The sequence below is a fragment of the Cervus canadensis genome, chromosome 4 (genome assembly GCF_019320065.1).
Source record: "Cervus canadensis isolate Bull #8, Minnesota chromosome 4, ASM1932006v1, whole genome shotgun sequence".
NCBI classification, from domain to species: domain Eukaryota; kingdom Metazoa; phylum Chordata; class Mammalia; order Artiodactyla; family Cervidae; genus Cervus; species Cervus canadensis.
In genome coordinates, this window is record NC_057389.1 from 37,809,798 (window position 1) to 37,830,101 (window position 20,304).

Consider the following 20,304-nt stretch of genomic DNA (forward strand, 5'->3'; position numbering starts at 1 on the left):
TACCTCACCCTCTGTATCTGTTAAGATGAAGGCATTGGCCTACATAATTCTGAACATCCAGTTTCATTCAAGTCACCAGTGAATCTGGGATATCATGCTTAGTTCATAGGATATTAAACAGAGCTGAGTCACTTGAAATTCGATGAACATGTAGTAATTTTTTTTTGTATGCATTTTTTTTTTCCTGGAAGGTGTACCTATAGCTTTCATCAGAGTCTCAAAGGGGTCTGTGATACAGAACATCTAGCATCTCAGGATTTTTTTCTTTTTCTCTTTTTGGCAGATACTCTGGGGAATCATATTTCTCCTTAGGGAGGGGGCTAAAGTTATAAGAATGGTGTGAGAAAGCTATTTGGAGAAAGGAAACAAGGGAAACTTATAAAGATAAGCAGAGTTAAAAGATGGAAGCTAGATCAATGAGTAAGAGCCTGTGAGCAAGCGGGCAGTACTGTTTAAGCTCCTGGATCCAGCCATGCCTGATACCCCAACACTTTTCAGCTAAATAAATGACTGCTCCTCCCTCCTTAAGGCATTTTCTATTTCAATCATCTATAGGATAAATGACTGATGTGCTAATATTATTGGAAGAAGCTACTGCCATTTGAAAAATTAATGAATCGCAACATAAAAATAGCAAAACAGGAAGAGAAAGGGATTGAGGGAGTTTCTTCTTAGGTTTTTTATTTTTTTCAATTTCAGAGAAGAAGAATGCTCCTTATTTGTTCCCCATCCTTTATTCTTTTAGCAAACCAGTGCCTTTTAGAGGCAGAAAAGACCTTAGAATCAATCCTGACATCACACAGATGGGAAACCAAGATCCAGAGGAGATGTGACTTTCTCAAGGTCATATACTAAATTGGAAGCCGCACTGAGAGTAGAACAGAAGTTACCTTCTTCAAGGTATGCTCCTCCTCTCTGCGAAACTTTCCTCAGTGATTCTCTTCCAGGCGGGCTCTTCAGTTAGCAGAGCTTAGGAAAGTTCTTACACCCACATGTGTTGTATCCACACATGGATCCTTATCTTGTCCAGAAAATTCTGCAGTCTGGCTTTCTTTTTCCAGTTCCATGGGCACAGGCGAACAATGCGGTGTTTTGTCCAAAGATGTTGGAGGAGGTAAGGGACCCATCCCCTCACAGGTGACAGGCCCACCTAGGTAGCCCCAGCTAGGATCAGGGTCCAGGGGATCTGGACCAGGGCAGGCATTGCCCCATCCTGCCCACAGCAGGAGGATTTACAACTCTTAAGGGTCAAAAACAGACAAGCAGGATTTATGGGACAAGTCCAGGGGGTCACTTTCAGCCACAGGGTTAGATTAGTGCAGCCCTTAAAGGCAGGAATAGCAAAGGCACAAACCGGGGCCAGCACAAGACCAGGAGAGAGGGGCATACCTGAACGCGAAGGTAAAGGAAAGTCGAGAGCCTACCTGCCACCGTATTCACAAACCACTCAAAGCCGCACAGGAGAAACGACCTTTAATGTCCGACTTTTGTTTCCAACCCCGCCAAAGTGATACCCTTCAGGGAAGTACAGGAGGGGCTTGAGAGGTAAGAAATCAGGAGACAGACAGCGCCCCGGCGCCTCCTGGGCGCACGCACACTCGCCCTGCCCCCGTCGCGGGCGGCCCCACACACGCGCACACGCAATACAAGCACATCGCACAGACACACGCACGTGACCCCACAGTTAAATACATGTACAGAGGGACTCGTTTAGATATATACAGAGAGAGAGAGAGAGGCGGAAATCCCGGCCGCCGTCGGGTCCCCCAGGCTCTCAGCATGCTCGGCCCAGCTCTCCGCGCCGTACCTGGCACCCATGCCCCTGCCAGAAAAGCAGCTGCCCCTCCTCCCGCCCCCCTCCCCCCGTTTCCCGGTGGGGCCCCGAGTCTACCGGGCGCCGACACTCCCCTCCCCCCTCCGCCCGCCCTCCCCCCACGAAGATGGGCTCCCCAGGGAAAGGAAGCGGTGCGCGGGGACCCTAAAACTGCCCGGGCGCCAGGGGCATGTTGCTTTTGAAGCCGGGCTGCCCGTTGGCCACGTCGGCTGCGGCCTCGTGGCCGGCGTCGCCGTCAGTCCCGGGGCTCTCGGGCTCGGCAAGGAGCTTGAAGGTGAAGAGCGGACCCGAGTCGTGGCGGCCGCGGCGGCCCGGGGGCTCGGGCGCGGGCAGGCTCAGGAGGGCGCCGGGCGCCTTCCACTCCGGGAAGGCGCACAGCTCGACGGGCGGCGGCTCGCCGCGGCCCAGGTAGCCGGGGCTCGGCGAGGCCGAGGGCAGGGTCCGCTGGCTGCCGCTCAGGCAGCTGCCGCTGTCGTCCAGCGAGTCCTTGCGCGACTGCGAGCGCTCCAGCGAGCCGCCGCGCGTCCACGGCCGGTAGGTGTAGCCGCAGCCCCCCAGGCGCCGGCGGCGGCGGCGGCGGCGGCGGCCGCGGCACTGGCACCCGAGGATGCGCACGAAGGCGCGCTTGAACTCCTTGCTGGAGCACGGGTAGATGATGGGGTTGAGGCAGCTGTTGAAGTAGCCCAGCCAGAAGACCACCTTGAACACGGCGTCGGGGGCCTTCAGGGTGGAGAACAGGGAGCCTGCAGGGGGACGGGGTGGGGTGGGCACGGGCAGAAAGACAAACAATCGGTGAGCAGTCAGACCCTCTCTTCCGTGTGTTCTGCCCACAGACTGTCAACCGGTGGCATTCCTGTCTCCTGCTCAGGCCAGCTCCTCTACCTGGAATACTGCCTTTCCATCTCAAAACACTTGACTCCTACATGCTTTTCTAAAGTCCACCCTCCATCTCTTCACCTTCGCCCATAAAATCTTTCCTGATTTAGCTAAACAGGATTCAAAGAACTGTATCTGTAACGTTCCTAGGATAGCGCTTACCACTGTCTTCGTGAGTGAGAAAAATAATAATCACACACAGCTCTTCTACAGCTGTTGGAACGGCACTGTGTTGCTTCTTCACCTACTCTTTTATCGTTCTCAGAATGCCATGAAGTATTTCCGTGGGAAATATGAGATGTGTTAAAGACCTAAGGGTGAAAGGTAAACCTTTATAAGGTAACAGAAGACAAGGTAAATGACAGTCTTACCGATGGAGAGGTGAAGGAAGAGGACTTAACACTTCAAAAAGATAAACTATGGGGCAAGAGTCGGGGAAGATATTTACAATGTCTTAAGACTGTCAAGGGATTGGTATTTAGCGTATATTAGGACTCCTGAAGAGAAGGAGAAGGAAATGGCAACCCACTCCAGTGTTCTTGCCTGGAGAATCCCAGGGACAGAGGAGCCTGGTGGGCTGCCGTCTATGGGGTCGCACAGAGTCGGAAACGACTGAAGTGACTTAGCAGCAGCAGCAGCAGCAGGACTCCTGAAAGTCAACAAGAAAAAGACAGCATTCCCAGTAGAAACGTGGGCAAAGAAAAGGAACAGGCAATTTACAAAATAGAAAACTTGAAGGCTAATGGGCATATGCCAAAGTGCTGGAAATATTAGGCAGCCAAATAAAGTGAGAGCCACAAACTGAGAGAACATATTTGTTACATTGGCAAAAATTAGAAAGCTCGACAGTGCCAAGTTCAAGCAGGGGTTTGGAAACATGGGGAGTCTCCTGCTGGTGGTGGGCACAGGCTATGAAGACCTGATCCCATTAAGTATACAGATACCTCCTGACCCAGCAATTTTGCTCCAGGGCAGGAATGTGAAAGAATTTTCACACAGGTCATCAGGGGCCATGTGTGACTATGCTCAGGGTGATGGTGTTTATAGTGACAGAGTTGGAAAACACCTGGGTGCCCCACACTGGGAATAATGGAAAAGTAGAGTTTGGAACATGCATAGCAGAGCAATTACACAGTACCTAAAAGTCCAAATAGCAATATGGAAAGATCTCAAATACCTTGTCCTTTGTTGAAAAAAAAAATAGGAAACAGAATGAGCTTTATAACATAACATCTTTCAAGTAACACACCAAACAACCAAGCTCATTTGCAAAAACACTTTCAAGTTAAAAAATACATATCAAATGCAAATGGGTGTCTAAGGGTGAGGCAGAGGGAAAGCAGAATAGGGGATAGGAATAAAAGGAAATAAATCAATAAAATAAGAGAGACACCAGACTTAGACCTATGATGATGGGGTGCTGATAGCTGAGAAACATGACTAACTCGTGTCTGAATTGAGGTCCAAAAGCATTTAATGCAAAATTAAGTTCAAAACTATTTCCATTTTAAATGCAAGGCAACTGAGACTTGGAGAGGTTAAATGACTTGCCCCGGGCCACATAGCATGTTTGTAATATAGCTGGGATTTAAACTCAATTCAGTTTGAATATGAAACATTTTTGCTTGTTTGTTTGTTTTGAATGCTATTAATTTCCTTTTGTGGAAAAATGAGAAGCTATTAAAAAGCAAAAAGAAAAGAAAAAATATTTTAAAAGCACAAATAAACCCACAATGCAGAGATACCACATTTTGGTACATAAACTTCCAGATTTTTTTCCTGTTGTATACACTACACACGTAAATACATATGTAAATGTTTGCATATGTACATGTAAATGTTGTATATACATATACATATGTAAATGAACACATATTTGTTGTATATACATATGTAAATGTTTTTAAAATGCAATTATACTTCACAGAACATTCTGTAACTTCAAACCATGTCCCTAAGCCAGCCACTCCACCTGCAGCACAGTGACTTTGGTGTTCCTGTCTTAACCTCCTTTGTTACACTGTGAGCTTCCTAAGAGCCTGGTCTTTGGGATCACCTTTGAATCCATTTGAAGGAAGAGTGTATGAGTGGGAGAAATCTTAGCAAATCTCGAAATCCAACTTCCTCACTTGATCCATGGAGACACTGAGACCCAGAAAATGGCTGAAGATCCCACAGTTGTTGCATAGATGCCATAAGAATCCCTATTTTGGATTGCACTTGAGTTTACCCCCTGCAGCACTTGACCTTCTTGATTATTGAGCTCTGGTTTGTTGTTACAGGGAGCCTCCCGATTCTCTGCTTGGCGATGCAGGGATGGTGGCTGGCCAGGTTCCTGGTGCAGGGTTAAATCAGAGAGGGATTAAACTTGGAAAGAGGGTTATCCATACTTGTTGCGTGCGCGCCAAGCTGCTTCCGTCGTGACTGACTCTCTGTGAGCCTATGGACTGTATAGCTCACCAGGCTCCTCTGTCCATACGATTCTCCAGGCAAGAACACTAGAGTGGGTTGCCATGCCATCCTCCAGGGTATCTTCCCCGACCCAGGGATCAAACCCACGTCTGCTACGTCGCCTACATTGGCAGGCGGGTTCTTTACCACTAGTGCCATCTAGTGTTAACTATAAGTACGCTGACTTCTCAATTCTGGTTTAGGGCTAGGTGAGGCCAATGAGGGCGCCACCTCGTGGTCTGATTCGTGATAAGGTCTGCACCGTTGGGTTTTTGTCCCAGTGTTGGCATCACCGACTCGATGGACGTGAGATTGAGAAAGCTCTGAGAGTTGGTGATGGACAGGGAAGCCTGGCATGCTGCAGTCCATGGGGTCGCAAAGAGTTGAACGCGACTGAGCGACCAAACTGACTGTCCAAGATTATCCTTTGGATAGAAGGCTCCAGTGAAAATGCAAATATGACATGTGAACACCTAGTATCCATGATGGGGTGAGTTGTTTCTGCCCATGTGAATGGTCTTGCTTCTGTCACAGAGTCTAAAGGGAATAGTTAAAATGGTCTTGACAAAAATGGGAAACTGAAGAATAAATCTGGGAAGTGGAGAGAGGGAGCTAACACGTGGAAACCTTGTGCATTACTCCGGAGGGTAAATGCTAGTGAGCATGTGCACAGGTAGGCACACCATCCATAAGGACATGTTAAGGCCTGGGATTGAGCTGGGGGGTGGGGCACAGACAATTGTGGCAAAGGTGGGGATGATCCAGAGCAGGAGAGCATCCTTGCTGAAGACAGACTTGTAACTCTGCTTGCCAGCCCTTTGAAGATGATAGTAAAATGGCCCAAAGGGGATGTATCCTGAAGGACCAGCTTTTAAAGGATTACAATAATTACAAATAATTACAAAAATTACAATAATACTAATAGCTAAAATTCATCAGAACCATCAGTCACATTGTGTGTGCTTTATGCACATCCTACACTAAACCTTTTATACCATTCACCTGTTTAATGATCACAGTAATCTCTAGATGAAGGGACTATAGTTGGTTCCATATTATGAATCAGGACACCAGCATATGAGTGGTAGCTTTTTACATTTTTATACATTCATTCTTTCATTCATTCATTCCACAAATATGGAGCTCTGCTAAGTGCCAGGCAGGAGGCCAACCTGTGGGGATACAATTAGGGGTGTTTCTGCCCTGTGGCAGCCCACAGGCTTGTGAGGAGGCAGTTCATTGCACCGTAACACACATAGCATTATGGTGGGGCATGAATGCCATTCTCTCCTTCTGTGCCACACGGCATTTCTTCCTATGTTCTTCTTCACCTGCATCACACTGAAAGCACCTTGTTAGGGTTAAAGATGGGCTGGAACTTTGTCTTTATTTTCTTACAAAGCACTCTCCAAGGACCAGTGGGCTGAGATGTGCTCAGCCAAAGGGAAGGCGGGTGATGTTGATTTTCTCATGGCATTCACTTACAGCCACAATTTGAGCTTGGGCTCCCTGAGATGCCTATTCCTCTGAGAAGAAGGTCATTCTTTGCCTTTAGTCAATTTAGGCAATGTGGCCTGGTGACTTGAGCTCAGAGTTTGCATCCCTTTTTTTAGAGTATTGGCTGTTTGACTTTTGAAAAGTTAACTGGCTCTCTCAGGCTAAATTTTCTTGTCCATAAATTGGGGATAACATCTGCCTCATAGGATTATTCTGAATACATGAAAATATCCATGTTAAAATACTTGATATGGGGTCTGGCACCTTGAAAATTGATAAATGGTGGCCATTTTCCAAATATACTTTATATCCTGGCCCATTCATTGCCATCTTCCAGGAACTCTGCTGATTAACCCTACCCGACTCAGAGTGACTCCTTTATTCTGTACCCCTCAGAACATACACAATCAGGTCTTATTCTGTTATTTTATTGTTTATCTGTTAATGTTGCTGAGCCATCCCAGGACTGGCTAAGTCCTTGTTTACCACCCAGTCTCTAAACTCCTGGGCAGAAACCATATCTTTATTTCTTTCCCATTCCAGGAAAAGAATATTTTTATTACATTTTATTAATATTTTATATTTTTATTATAAAAGTGACACAATGGAGAATGAATAGGGGGAGTACAGAGAATTTTTAGGGCAGTGAAATTTTTGGTATGATACTATATTGGTGGATATATGTCATTATACATTCGTCCAAACCCATAAACTGTACACCACTAAGATTGATCCCTAATGTAAACTGTGGACTTAGGGCGATTATGTGTCAATATAGGTCCACCACAGTACCTTCCTGTCAATTTGGACGTCAACCTAAAACTGCTCTAAAAATTTAAGACTATTAAAAAAAACCCACATCCTCAAAAAGAGGGTTTCCCTGGTGGCTCAGATGGTAAAGAATCTGCCTGCAACGCAGGAGACCCAGGTTCAATTCCTGGGTCTGGAAGATCCCCTGGAGAAGAAAATGGTAACCCACTCCAGTATTCTTGCCTGAGAAATCCCATGGACAGAGGAGCCTGGTGGGCTATAGTCCAGAGGCCGCAAAGAGTTGGACACGACTGAGTGACTAACACACAATACACACATCTTCACAAAGCTAAAAATACAGTTTCCATATGATTCAGCAATCCTATTTCTAGGCATATATCTGGAAAAGATGAAAACTATAATTCAAAAAGATACCTGCACCCCAATGTTCACAGCAGCACTGTTTACAGTAGTCAAGACATGGAAGCAACTCAAGTGTCCATCACCAGATGAATGGATGAAGAAAATGTGGGTGCACATGCACGCACATACACACACACACACACACACACACACATACACACAGAGGGATGTTACTCAGTCATTAACAAAATGAAACGATGCCATATGCAGCAACATGGATGGACCTAGAGATGATTGTATTAAGTGAAATAAGTTAAAAAGAGAAAGACAAACACCATATGGTATCACTCATATGTGGAATCTAAAATATGACACAAATGGGACTTCCTTGGTGATACACTGCTTAAGACTCTGCACTGTCAATGCAGGGGGCTCGGGTCTGATCCCAGGTCAGGGAGTTGGATCCCACGTGCTGCAACTAAAGCACCTGCATGCCACAACTAAGACCCAGAGCAGTCAAATAAAAAATAACACAAATGAGCTTATTTACAAAACAGAAACAGACTCACAGACATAGAAAACAAACTTACGGTTACTAAATGGGAAGCAGGGGAGGGATACATTGGGAATAGGGGACTAACAAATCCACACTACCATATATAAAATAAATAAACAACAAGGATTTACTGTATAGCACAGCGAACTATATTCAATAGATTGTAATAAACTATAATGTAACAGAATTGAAAAAGAGTATATATTTATAAACAAATCACCTTGTTGTATACCTGAAAGTAACAAATATTATAAATTACCTAAACTTCTACTAAATAACCTGTCACATTAAAAAAGTGACACCTGCTAAATTACACACTACAAAAAAAATCTATATAATATAGAGTGAAAATTATTTCTCAAGTAGATATGACCAAAGTTAACAGTTCTGTTTTTATCCTTTCAGATGGATTTTTAAAATGGGGTCATACACATACCTTTCCCCAAATTTATTTCTTCATGTAGAATATATAAAAGACATTTCCTCATGTCACAACATTACATCCTGCTGTCTGGATATATAGTAGTTCACTTGACTCTTTCCTGATAGTTGTCAAATAAGTGATTTTAAATTTTGGGCTACTGCAAACTGCAGCAATGAAAAGCCTCATGCATCTTGTGTTTTTGCACACTTGAGTGTTTCTGCAGGGTAACATTCTTCATGAGGAAGCACTGGGTGGATTCCACATTTAAGTCCTGACAGCTAGCCAAACCACCTTCTGACTGGTTGTATCAATTTACTATCCCACTGACTGTGAAATGAGTGTGATATTTTCCCCACATCTCCACAACTTTGTGGTGTGGTCAGTTTTTAATCCTCGTGTATCTGGGAGCTGAATAATGACCTTGCCCGCCCTCTTGTTCCACTTGCGTTCTCCTTTATTTTGTCCTCCAGCGACCAGAATGGCTCTCACCCTCAGTGACTTCTGGCAGGGACTGCCCTTTTCTCATTAGATTCTGACTCTTGGGATGGAATCCTGGTCCTGGTTCTCCAACCAGACCTGTGACCTTGGGCAAGCTTCATACTATCCCTAAGCTTCAGTTTCCTCATCAGTAAAATAGGTCTAATAAGAGTATCACCTTCCCTGGGTTGTTTTAAGGATTAAACAAGATAAAACATGAAAAGCTCTTATTAGCATGCTGGGTACCAGGTTCTTGCCACCTAAATCAACTCTGCATTAATGCTAATTAACCAAATGATAATTTATTCCTATAAACCACTCATTGAGCTAGAAATCTAATTACAGGAAATCAATGTTTGTTAACTTGATGTATCATTTTGGGTCAGTTACTTTCCCTTTTTGGGCCTCAGTTTCCCTCCTTTAAAAATGTATTTATTTATTTTACTGAAATAGAGTTGATGGACAATATTATGTTAGTTTCAGGTTCAGTACCTAATAATTTGACGTAGTTTCCCTCCTTTAGTTGAGTGGTTTGATCCAAGTCCTGTCCAGCCGTATCATTCACAGTCTCTATGAGGCTAGTGCTAGAAACCTGCCCATCCCTGCTTCTCCAGACCCACCACAGAGGGGCAGTGCGGGTCAGGGACTGGACTGCCATGCGCCTCGGATTCCACACATACTTCGGCCCCTTCCTTCCTCTCTCTCTTGCCAGCAGCACAGTAGCCATTGGGATTCGGGGCTCTGTTTGCAAGACCAGCACGCCCTCGTGGGAGCCAAGAGCCCTCATTAATTAGGGAAGGTGCCAAGCCTCCTCGGGCATGAGAGCATGTTGGTGACAGGAATCCTTTTTTCTCTGGGCACAAAAACAGACCTTTGGGCGCCAATGAAGATGCCAAGGGGCTTCCCTGATGGCTCAGTGGATAAAGAATCTGCCTGCAATGCAGGAGACACAGGAGACGTAGGTTCCAGTCCTGGGTCACTTGGAAGATCCCCTGGAGAAGCAAAGAGCAACCCACTCTAGGATTCTTTCTTGGAAAAGCCCTTGGGCAGAGGAACTGGCAGGCTATAGTCCATGGGGTCGCGAAGAGTCAGCCACAACTGAGCAACAAGCATGAAGATGCTAAAAGAGGGAGCACATATCAATGGGAAATGTAGGTTCCTGGAAGCCGCTCTCTCTGCTGGAAGTAAGGCTGGCGTCTGCTCTTTGCCAGGGTTACCAACTCTCAGTGCGTGTCCTTGAGCCTGGCTCCACATCTCCTGCCCATGAAAAGTTCCCATGTGCTTTAGCCCTGCGTCTTAGCGTCATGACTTGGCAGAACTGGGAAACCCTCTTCCTCAAGGGAAGGTCAGTCAGGGTGAGTGACTTGTACAAGGTCACTTGGCTGGTGAATGGCAGTACGAGAGCCAGAACCTGTTCAAATGTCCTTCAGTTGATCCAAAAAAACATTTATCGAGACAGGGGAGCTCGGTGGTTAAGGACCTGTTCGGCTAACACAGGCAGGTACACCTGGGTTCAAGGGCTGGGTTCAAGACTTCTTAGCTGGGTGAACTTGGAGAAGCTGCTTGAGCTCCATTTCTCGGAAAACAGGAATGGTGATAATTCTTTTCTGAATGGATGAGTTGAGCTTAGGCTTGGTAAGTGCTTGGCATGTTGAAAGTACTCAATAAGTACAGCTATTCGACTGCTGCAAACACAACTACTGTTACTACTGCCAGTGCTGCTGTTGCTGCCAGCACTACTGCTACCAAGATGAAGGAAATGGAGATGAAGATGAGATCTCCTGTGCAGAGCAGGTGTCAGGGCCCTCAGCCTGCTGCTCTTTCCAGTACAGGCCCAGGGATAGGGCTCCAGGTGGTTCTGGAGCTTGATGAGACTGTACGTGATATTCATGCAATTTTCTGGGGGAGAATCCATAGCTATCATGGGCTTGATGGGGTCAGCAACCCTCAAAGGTTTAAGCCTCACCCATCTCAAGTCTAGAGCTTGCTAAGCATTAGTCACTCTACTCCTTGGACCATCCATTACTTAATGCTTTTCTCTAAATCAACTCACTTTTGGTATCTAATTTTTTTTTTAAAAGAAAGCTTTTTATTACTGTTTAAAAGCCTGCATTATTTGCTATAAACAGAATGCAATGGCAGAGAAAAAGAAGATGAAGACAAAACGTTGTTAGTAGCTCTGGAAGGCTCCATAGTGTAGTGTGTCTGAGCCTCCTCTCTTTTTCAAAGAGGGAGATTAGCTCGGGTTGAGCGGTGTTGAGACTTGCTGGCCTTAAACTGAGGGGCATTCATTCCTCTTTGAGGACCTGAAGGATTGAAAGAGAAGTGAACAGGGAATATTTCCTCACTAGAGAACCGAGCCCCTGGCACATAATAGTGCTGAATAAATATTTGTGCACTGATTGACTGACTGAATATGTGATTCAGTTTTTTGGTGCCATCTCTGGCTCGCATTTCAAGCTATCTTGTACATCACTCAGATCTGTAGTAATTTTGAGCAGTGACTGTGGGCACAGCTCTGGGAAACCACTTGCAGGAGGCCCCATGGCTCCACTAGGATGCCGCTTGCTAGTCTCTTACTGAGGTTTTTTAAACAGATCAGATGAGACAACACCTCTGAAAGGGCTTGGAGGGGTTGAAAGCTTCACATCTGGGTGGGGCAAGTTCTAAGAGGTAGAACTTGAGAGGAAAGGGGTAAAGCAGCAAGCAGATGGTGCAGTGAGCCCACTCATATCACATGGGCTTTGCCTGCTGAAGGGTGACTTAGAGGGATGGTGAAGCACAGGGATCCAAAAGCTAAAGTGAAGCAGGATCAGCGCAAGGAGAAGCACTTCTTGGCTGGACCGTGGTCTGGGTGGGTCATCCTTAAGGTGCTATTCAATGAACCTGAACAGTGAATCCCCACTCTTCAAAACCACAAAGTTTGTTTGTGGAATAGTAGCTACTATGAAGATCCCCTGGGGAAGGAAATGGCAACCCACTCCAGCATTCTGCCTGGGAAATCCCAGGGACAGAGGAGGCTGATGGGCTACAGTCCATGGGGTCACAAAGGAGTTGGACATGACAGAGTGACTAAACAACAACAACAACTCCTGTGTCAATCACTGGCCAAATGCCTAACCATCTTTACACCCTTTTTCACTCCTTCAACCATCTCTGTTCCTAAGACAGCTCAGCATGACTGCACCCTGCATGGCTCTAGGGGGCGCCATTCTGCCCGCTTGGACTCCTCGGTGTCTGGGAGTCCAACCTAAGGGCACTCACTGGAGGCCACGGGTATTTTATTACACTTGAGGGAACGGAACTAGCTCCAAGCCATAGAGCTAATGGGGGCAGAGTTTGAATATGAATCCAGGAAGCCCTTACAGAGGATGTTAATCACTTCCAGCACAATTCATGGGGAAACAAAATACACGTGCTAATGTGTATAAGGGACAGGAAAAATAGACATGAAAGGAGACATCAACTGTGTTTATCCTTCGGTGTTGAAATTACGGGTGAATTTTTATTTTCTGGGTTTTTTGGTGTTTTCCAACATTTTCTCCACAAACATGAATTACTTTTGTAATTGGGAAAAATCCAATGAATATTATTTAAAAGACAAAAAATGAACCAAAAGATACTTTTTTAATGTTCTATTTAAATATAATCCACATGACAGTTCTATGAGCAAAGTGGGATTATCCATACTTTTCAGATGAAGAAACAGAGCTGTAACTAGAAGGCAGCGCTTGTTCAAGGCTCTCTACAGGTAAGGGGAGGAGGGGGATTGAAATGAGACCTTTTGTTGTTAAGCCCAGCAGCCTCCTCTGTTAGTTCCTGATGTGTCTGTGGTCCCCTGATGTGCCTTATTCTCTTACTATGGACCCTGTAATATTTCATCATCAAATATTGGTTGAAGGAATGACCAGCAGGTGGGGACTGCACCAAGGCATAGAGAGAGGCAGAGCATCATTTGTCTGGTCCCCCCAGGGCTGGGTGGTAACATCCTTCTGAGTTCTGACAATCTGGGTCTCTAGGATTATAAATTTGATCTGACTTATTTCACAGTCAGCATCACACAAGCAGATGACCTCAAGGGAGCCAGTGGGTGGTAAAACCATTTTGATCAGCTTGTAAATAGAGTGGAACTCCCTTTCAATGGGGCTGTTATTAGGAGCATTTGGTTACACCTTCAGCCAAGCCAAGTCTTCCCAGCGCAAACAGTTTGCCCAATAAAAACAAACAAACAAAAAATGTCAAAGACTAGTTACTAATTCTTTCAGCATTGGCTTTGAGAAGGAGGTTTCCTTGGATTTGGAAATTCCCTTCGAGGTTTTTCCATTTTCTTTGCCACTTAAACCTGGAAAGAGATCACAAAATTGTCCAACAAATACAATATCCTCAGGGCCAAACAGACCCATGTTAAGTTTTAAAGCAAATGTTGAAAACAATAATAATCACCAAAGCCACCATTTATAATGAACTAAGAACCAGTTATTAGGTACTATGTTTACAAACATTCTCTCATCCAATCCTTCCAGAAGCATTGCTATTATTATATTTCATTCTATGGATGAGGAAACTGAGGTTTAAAAGATTAATGAAGTCACATGTCTAGTGAGAGGTAGAGTTAGGATTAAAATCTAACTCTAAAGTCTAGGTTCTTACTCATTGCTTAATAATAAGAAAAAGAAGCTTCTATTCATTTCTTTAAGCACTAGGCAATTTCCCCCTCAACTGGAACAATCTTTCTCTTCACTAAACTGTCATAGTATTTTATCTGAAGCTAAAATATGGCATTTATCACTCTCTATCTTGAATTACAGTTGCTTAGGGCTATGCCTCATCTAAGATTAGACTGTGAGCTTCTAGAAAAGAGAGTTCATGTCTAATTCTTCTCTTTCTACTCAGGGCCTCACACAGTGCCTGACACAGAATAGCTACTCAGTCAACATGTGTTGCAAGAATAATAATTAGTAATAAAGACAGCAAGCCAAAATATGTTAGCCCTTGGCTACTCAAGGTGAGGTTCATGGATAAACAACATCAACATCACCTGAGTGCTTGTTAGAAATGCAGAATCTCAATGATCCAGTGAATCAGAATCTGCTATTTAACAAGATCCTGAGGTGAGAAGCATTGCCTCAGTCCACATTACAATTTTATTTTTAAAATTGTTTTCCTGGGTATCTTGGAATTCATGAATGAGCAAAGGTTGGGCCAAAAGCCACCTCACCATGGGACTGACTTCCTTGTCCCAAACCCTCCAGTGGCTCCCATTGTTTATAGGATAAAGTTCAAACTGCTTAGGTTGCAATTTAAGACCTGTTCAACCCGGCTGCAATGGACTGATTCTTTGCAACGTAAGAGTTGACTTTTCTTGCTCTCTTCCTTTCATCTACTCTGTCAACTGGTCTGAAATGTCGGTTCCTTTCCCCTCCTCCTCTCCATCCCTTCTAGGCCTGGCTCAAATTCTTCCTTCTCATAAACTCAGCCCACCATGCCCAGCTTCCTCTGAAGTGTGAAAGTAGAAGGAAGGGGCAGGCTCTGAAGACCTGCTCAGATCCAGGTAACTGACACAGCTTAGCTAATCTCGCTCTCACAATAAGGCAGGAGAGAGGAGTGGGTTCTGTAATTCTCAATTTTTAATTTACAGATGAGGAAATCAAATCTTCATGTGTATGGAACTCACTCAATGTTACACAGCTATTAAACTGAAGAGCTGGGATTCAAACCCACCTCTGCATGAGCTTCCCTGGTGGTTCAGACAGGGAAGAATCCACCTGCAATGCAGGAGTCTCGGGTTTGATCCCTGGGTTGGGAAGATCCCCTGGAGAAAGGAATGGCAACCCACTCCAGTATTTTTCCCTGGAGAATCCCATGGACAGAGGAGCCTGGAGGACTACAGTCCATGGGGTCGCAAAGAGTCAGACATGACTGAATGACTAACACTTCACTTCATTGCCTGTCCCAAAGCTGGGCATTTTTCATAACAGACAATACAGCCTCTGAACACTTAAAATACTTCAAAGTTGGGGGAAGACCAGGATTATTTACTTTCTATTTGTAATGCTGTCTTTACATATATTTTATCCGACCATTAAAACACAGAAACCAAGAATTTTGTGGCACTGTACCTCAGTGGTTCTTAACCTAAATATTCTGGTTATGCAAGTAATTTAGCACTGCACAATTTCAGGAGTTCACAGACTCACTGAATCCCATCCATGGGTGCCCAGGAGAAACAAAGTCACCAGATTAAGAGTCTCTGCTATTCTTTCCACAGAATTCTATCACAACAGCTGCTGAACTTATTTAAGAGTCTGTCTCCCTTGTTCACAAGCTTGTCCACAAGCTGAAATCAAGATTGCCAGGAGAAATATCAATAACCTCAGATATGTAGATGACACCACCCTTATGGCAGAAAGGGAAGAGGAACTAAAAAGCCTCTTGATGAAAGTGAAAGAGGAGAGTGAAAAAGTTGGCTTAAAGCTCAACATTCAGAAAACTAAGATCATGGCATCTGGTCCCATCACTTCATGGCAAATAGATGGGGAAACAGTGGAAACAGTGTCAGACTTTATTTTTTTGGGCTCCAAAATCACTGCAGATGGTGATTGCAGCCATGAAATTAAAAGACGCTTACTCCTTGGAAGGAAAGTTATGACCAACCTAGACAGCACATTAAAAAGCAGAGACATTACTTTGCCAACAAAGGTCCATCTAGTCAAGGCTTTGGTTTTTCCAGTGGTCATGTATGGATGTGAGAGTTGGATTGTGAAGAAAGCTGAGTGCCGAAAAATTGATGCTTTTGAACTGTGGTGTTGGAGAAGACTCTTGAGAGTCCCTTGGACTGCAAGGAGATCCAACCAGTCCATCCTAAAGGAGATCAGTCCTGGGTGTTCATTGGAAGGACTGATGCTGAAACTCCAATACTTTGGCCACCTCAAGCGAAGAGTTGACTCATTGGAAAAGACCCTGATGCTGGGAGGGATTGGGGGCAGGAGGAGAAGGGGGCGACAGAGGATGAAATGGCTGGATGGCATCACCGATTCAACGGACATGAGTTTGAGTAAACTCTGGGAGTTGGTGATGGACAGGGAGGCCTGACGTGCTGCAGTTCATGGGGTCACAAAGAGTCGGACACGACTGAGCGACTGAACTGAACTGAACTGAACTCCCTTGTTCACAAGCTCCTCAAGGCCAGGTTCAGTCTTATTCATCTTGTTTTTCTAGCACCAAACACAGAGCTGGGTTATAGTGAATGTGTAAAACTATTTGTTGAGCACATAACCTCCTCTTCATGTGCCTAACCCAGTATCTATGTGATTCATGGTAGGTGTGGGGTGATTTTATTGCTTATAATGTGCTTCCTTCCTCTTCTTTATATGTTTAAATGGTAACCACAGGGACTTCCCTGGTGGTCCAGTGGTTAAGAATTCATCTTCCAATGCTGAGGACAATGGGTTTGATCTCTGGTCAGGGACCTAAGATCCCTTACATCATTAGGCAACTGAGCCCATGCACTCTACAGTCTGTGCACCACGACTATTGAGCCTGCACACTCTGGAGCCTACAAGTGTGGCTGACACTACGAGCCACAACGAGAAAAGCCAGTGTGCTGCAACAAAGACCTGACACACCCAAATAGATAAATATTTTTTAAAAGGTAACCACAGGCCAATGCCCAGTTCAGTTTTTGTCCTCTTCCTGAAATCTTTCTTGACTGTTCCAGGCCTCTTCTCCTGTATTTTCCATCAAAACACAGGCCATATCACATAGATCAATATGGAATGTCATTCTTAAGTGCCATTTGTCTCTTTAGACAGCATCAAAGCTGTTTGAAGATGGAATCTGTCCTATATTTCTAGCACAGGACTGGGGATCAAGTCAGTGACATCAAGTGCCCACTGGTTAATTGATGGACCCATTCCCACTTCAAAGAGGGAAGCGACCTCTTGGCTTAGGCCCAGAGTTGGGAGCAGATGGGATGGAGTGGTTTCTGTAGCACTTAAGGGTCTATCTTTGATGCCAAACTGAGTGTGTTCCACACTTTTACCTTAATGGCAATTTCCCAATAGAACCCTTTTAAAACTGAGCATTGATGGGATCTATGTGAAGGAAGCCATATGACTTTATGAATGGACATAAAAGGAAAACACGCAGAGGGAGAGACATAGCTTGCTTTAGTTGTTGTTGTTCAGTTGAAAGTCATGCCCTACTCTGAGACCCCATGGACTGCAACACGCCAGGCTTCCCTGTCCTTCATTGTCTCCTGGAGTTTGCTCAGACCTAGGTCCACTGAATTGATGATGCCATCCAACCATCTTGTCCTCTGTTGCACCTTCTCCCCCTGCCCTCAATCTTTCCCGGCATCATGGTCTTTTCTAATGAGTATAGAAAGTCTCTATCCAAGACAACTTCAGTTCTCCTTGAATTCATCTGTAAATTCAAGACAGTCTCATTAAGATACCATCAGCGTATTTTTTAGGGGTTGGGGTGGGTAGAGAGAAGAACCTAAATGATCCCAAACTAAATATATGGAAGAATATAGATGATAAAAGAATAACCATGAAAAAAATATCCAGGTTAATTAAAATAAGTAAAGAGGAATGACAGGAGTGGTGTGGGGAAAATGTGGAAACTTACCTGTATAGATAGTAAAACTTACCGAAAAGTCATCTCACATTATAAAAGTATTTAAAAGACTCTAGGGCAGATAGATCAATGCAATCATATAGTTTATAAAGAGAACCAAATATCCACAAGAATTTGATATGTCATTTCAATGCTTGTGGGAAAAAAGATTATTCTATAGGTGGTGTTGGGACAGCAGTCTAGATATTTAGAAACAAATAAAGCTGGATCCTTACTTTATTTCTTACATTAAAATAAACGCAGATGGATCTAAGATATTAAATATTAAAATTATTAAAATATTAGAAGATATAGTAAACATTTTTATATGATTTTGAAATAGGAAAGACCTTTTTAAGCATGACAGGAGATCAGGATTTGTAAAGTATTGCTGTATTTGCCTGGACATTTCTATAAGGTCACAAACTTTGAAAACAAAGCTATAAGAACCGAGAGAAACATTTGTAACTCAAACAACAGTAAAAGCAACAATATTTCTAATACACAAAACTCTCTTCCAAATCAAGAAGAGAAAACAACTCAAAAAAAAAAAAAAGGAAACCATATGGATAAGCAAATAACAAGAGTAAGTACAATGAGTAGCCAGTGAATTCATGAAAACACCATAAAATTCCTTTACCAAGCAAATAATGCAAATTAAGAAGCAGCAAAATATTTCAGGTATATTAGTTTGGCAAATATATGAAAGATTTTCATATATTCTATGTGGGAGTGCAAATTTTGGGTAAAAAAAAACCTGGTGTTACCTAATACAGTTAAAATGATCATAGCTTTTGCTTTTGATGTAAATACTCCACATCTAGGAATATATCCTACACAAGTACTTGTAAACAGAACAAAGGTAAAAGTACAGAGGACTTCCCTGGTATTCCAATGGCTAAGACTCTGCACTCCCTATGTAGGGGGCCCAGGTTTGATCCCTGGTCAGGGAACTAGATCCACCTGCCACGACTAAGAGTGAGCATACTGCAACGAAGATCAAAGATCCTGTGTGTTGCAGCTAAAACCCAACACAGCCAAATACATAAATAAATATTTTTTAAAAGTACAGGATACTCCAGTAATGTCTGTCCCCAGATGGGAAATTACCTTCATTCCATCAATAGGGGATTGTGAAATAAACCATGAAACATTCATGCATTGAAAAACCATACATCTATTAAAATGGTAAGCTAGGTCTACCTGGAATGAAGCTCATGACCCAGTTAAGTAGAAAAAAGCAAATTTCAGGAAAGAAAGTCTAGTATGATCTGATTCTTGTAAAAAAGGTGTGCGCGTGTGCACATGTGTGATGTATGTGTGTATGTGTCTGTGTGTATGTTCATAGGGCTTCCCAGGTGGCTCAGCGGTAAAGAACCCACCTGCCAATGTAGGAGGCGCAGGTTTGATTCCTGGGTCGGGAAGATCCCCTGGAGGAGGGCATAGCAATCCACTCCAGGATTCTTGCCTGGAGAATTCCATGGACAGAGGGGCCTGGCAGGCTACAGTCCATGCGGTTGCAGAGTTGGACAGATATGACCGAGCGACTGAGCACATATGCACGTATGTTCATAGAAAAAATCCAGGTGGAAAAAACTTTGTAACAGTTATCTTTGGAGGAAGGCTTTATGGGAAGATTTTCACTTTTTTTTTTTTTTTTTAAGATTTTCACTTTTTATCTAAAATTATTTTTGCAATGAATAATCATTACTTTTGTAATTAGAAATAGGGGGAGGGGGAGATGGGAAAAGGAGAGAGAGAAAGGGAAGTTGAAAATATTAGCAAAAAAAGCCAGCCTAGGGCTAAATAGCTGACTGACATTTATGCACGTTCTTCACATTTCCGGGCCCCACTTCCTCATGTGTGAAACAAGGGGCTTGCATTAGCACCTGTGCTCCCGGCTTCTTGGATTCTCAGCTGTGTTCACCCCACTGTCGAGGTGAAAGGGAGACTAGAGAAGAAGGCAGGAATACACCTGTGGCCAGAGCGCCTTCAAGCCTGTAACAAACAGGTGGTGAAGTACTGGAGCCTGCCCTCTGAGGAGCAGATAGCCTGCTGCCTGGCCGAGACGCTCAGAGCCTTGGGATGAAAGGCTCCAGAGAGAACAGGGACCATTACTAGCCTTGGGGAATCAGGAGGTAAAACACTGAGATGGGACCACTTAGGCCATTAGGCACTGTGCGATGCCTTTCATCCTTTCTCTGAGCAGCTGTCTGCTGACCCCCACTGCCGCCTTCTTTCTGACTCATCCCTCTGTTCTGTCTTTTAGCTGGTGGGAGTCCAATCTTATCTGCTGGCTTGCTGGGTCCAGGCTAGGACCCCTGGACAGCTCTGCATCTCCTCTCCACTGGTCTGGCCTGGTCTAGGACGCACTCCTCCAGAGGGGACCACACCCGGGCGTCACGCCTCCCTTGTCGCCTGCGGCCCTCAGGGTGTGTGATGCCAGCCCGCTCTATC

General features: G+C 44.3%; 1 protein-coding gene across 1 annotated transcript in view; it reads right to left on the reverse strand.

Moving 5' to 3' along the window:
- Positions 1-1,457: 1,457 nt before the first annotated feature.
- The window catches only part of ADRA1B (adrenoceptor alpha 1B), a 59,236-nt gene continuing 40,389 nt past the window's right edge, over positions 1,458-20,304 (reverse strand). Inside the window, exon 2 of the mRNA XM_043464827.1 lies at positions 1,458-2,577. Within this exon, the coding sequence (XP_043320762.1) occupies positions 1,979-2,577 (599 nt within the window). The 3' untranslated portion in view covers positions 1,458-1,978. The remainder of the gene's footprint in view (positions 2,578-20,304) is intronic.